Below are 684 nucleotides of genomic sequence, written 5' to 3'. Positions count from 1 at the left end.
GCTTCCATCCCCCGCGCCCCCCTCTGCCAATCCCTCCCCGGCTTCCATCCCCCTGTCCCTCTCTGCCAATCCCTGCGCTGGCTTCCTTCCATTCATAGTATGACATCACAGGGGTGATGGGTGTCCTACCTGGGAGGTGGAGCAGATCCTCAGAAGCTCTTTGGTGGCCCCGGGGGGAGGGGTGATCCGGTTGAAGAGCCCGGTGCGGAGGCGGGGTGTAGGAACCAGCAGCGTCTTCTGAGCCTGCGGACGATGAGGGAGAACATGAACGTGTCCTCGAAGGACTGAACCCAATCTTCATTTCAGATTCCCCAGCAATCCACCATCACTGCTTATTTATATAGCGCCAACACCTACCGGAGTGCTGCACAAAGGGTCTTACTTCAGTGAGGAGACAATATAGAGAACATTTCCAGCTGAAATTTGAGATCAGGCTGACAGTGTGAGCACCTGCTACCGAAACTACAGCAGCGACTTGATGGTCTAATATGAGCTGAGACAGTGTCATATTGCATGCCGGGGGGGGCAGAGGTAGGTACGGATGGGGCAGGCCGAGGTAGGTACGGATGGGGCAGGCCGGTACGGATGGGTCAGGCCGGTACGGATGGGGCAGGCCGAGGTAGGTACAGGTGGGGTAGGTAAGGATGGGGTAGGTAGGCAGGGGTAGGCAAGGATGGGGCAGGT

The 684-nt window shown here is 57.9% G+C and overlaps 1 protein-coding gene across 1 annotated transcript in view; it reads right to left on the bottom strand.

Moving 5' to 3' along the window:
• The window catches only part of MTHFSD (methenyltetrahydrofolate synthetase domain containing), a 6,818-nt gene that overhangs the window by 4,365 nt on the left and 1,769 nt on the right, over positions 1-684 (bottom strand). The window contains exon 4 of the mRNA XM_018573761.1: positions 110-243. Coding sequence (XP_018429263.1) covers positions 110-243 — 134 coding nt within the window. The remainder of the gene's footprint in view (positions 1-109; positions 244-684) is intronic.

This window comes from Nanorana parkeri, unplaced genomic scaffold, assembly GCF_000935625.1.
Source record: "Nanorana parkeri isolate BGI_ZX_2015 unplaced genomic scaffold, ASM93562v1 scaffold2525, whole genome shotgun sequence".
Taxonomy (NCBI): Eukaryota; Metazoa; Chordata; class Amphibia; order Anura; family Dicroglossidae; genus Nanorana; species Nanorana parkeri.
This window is presented reverse-complemented; position numbering and strand designations above follow the sequence as displayed.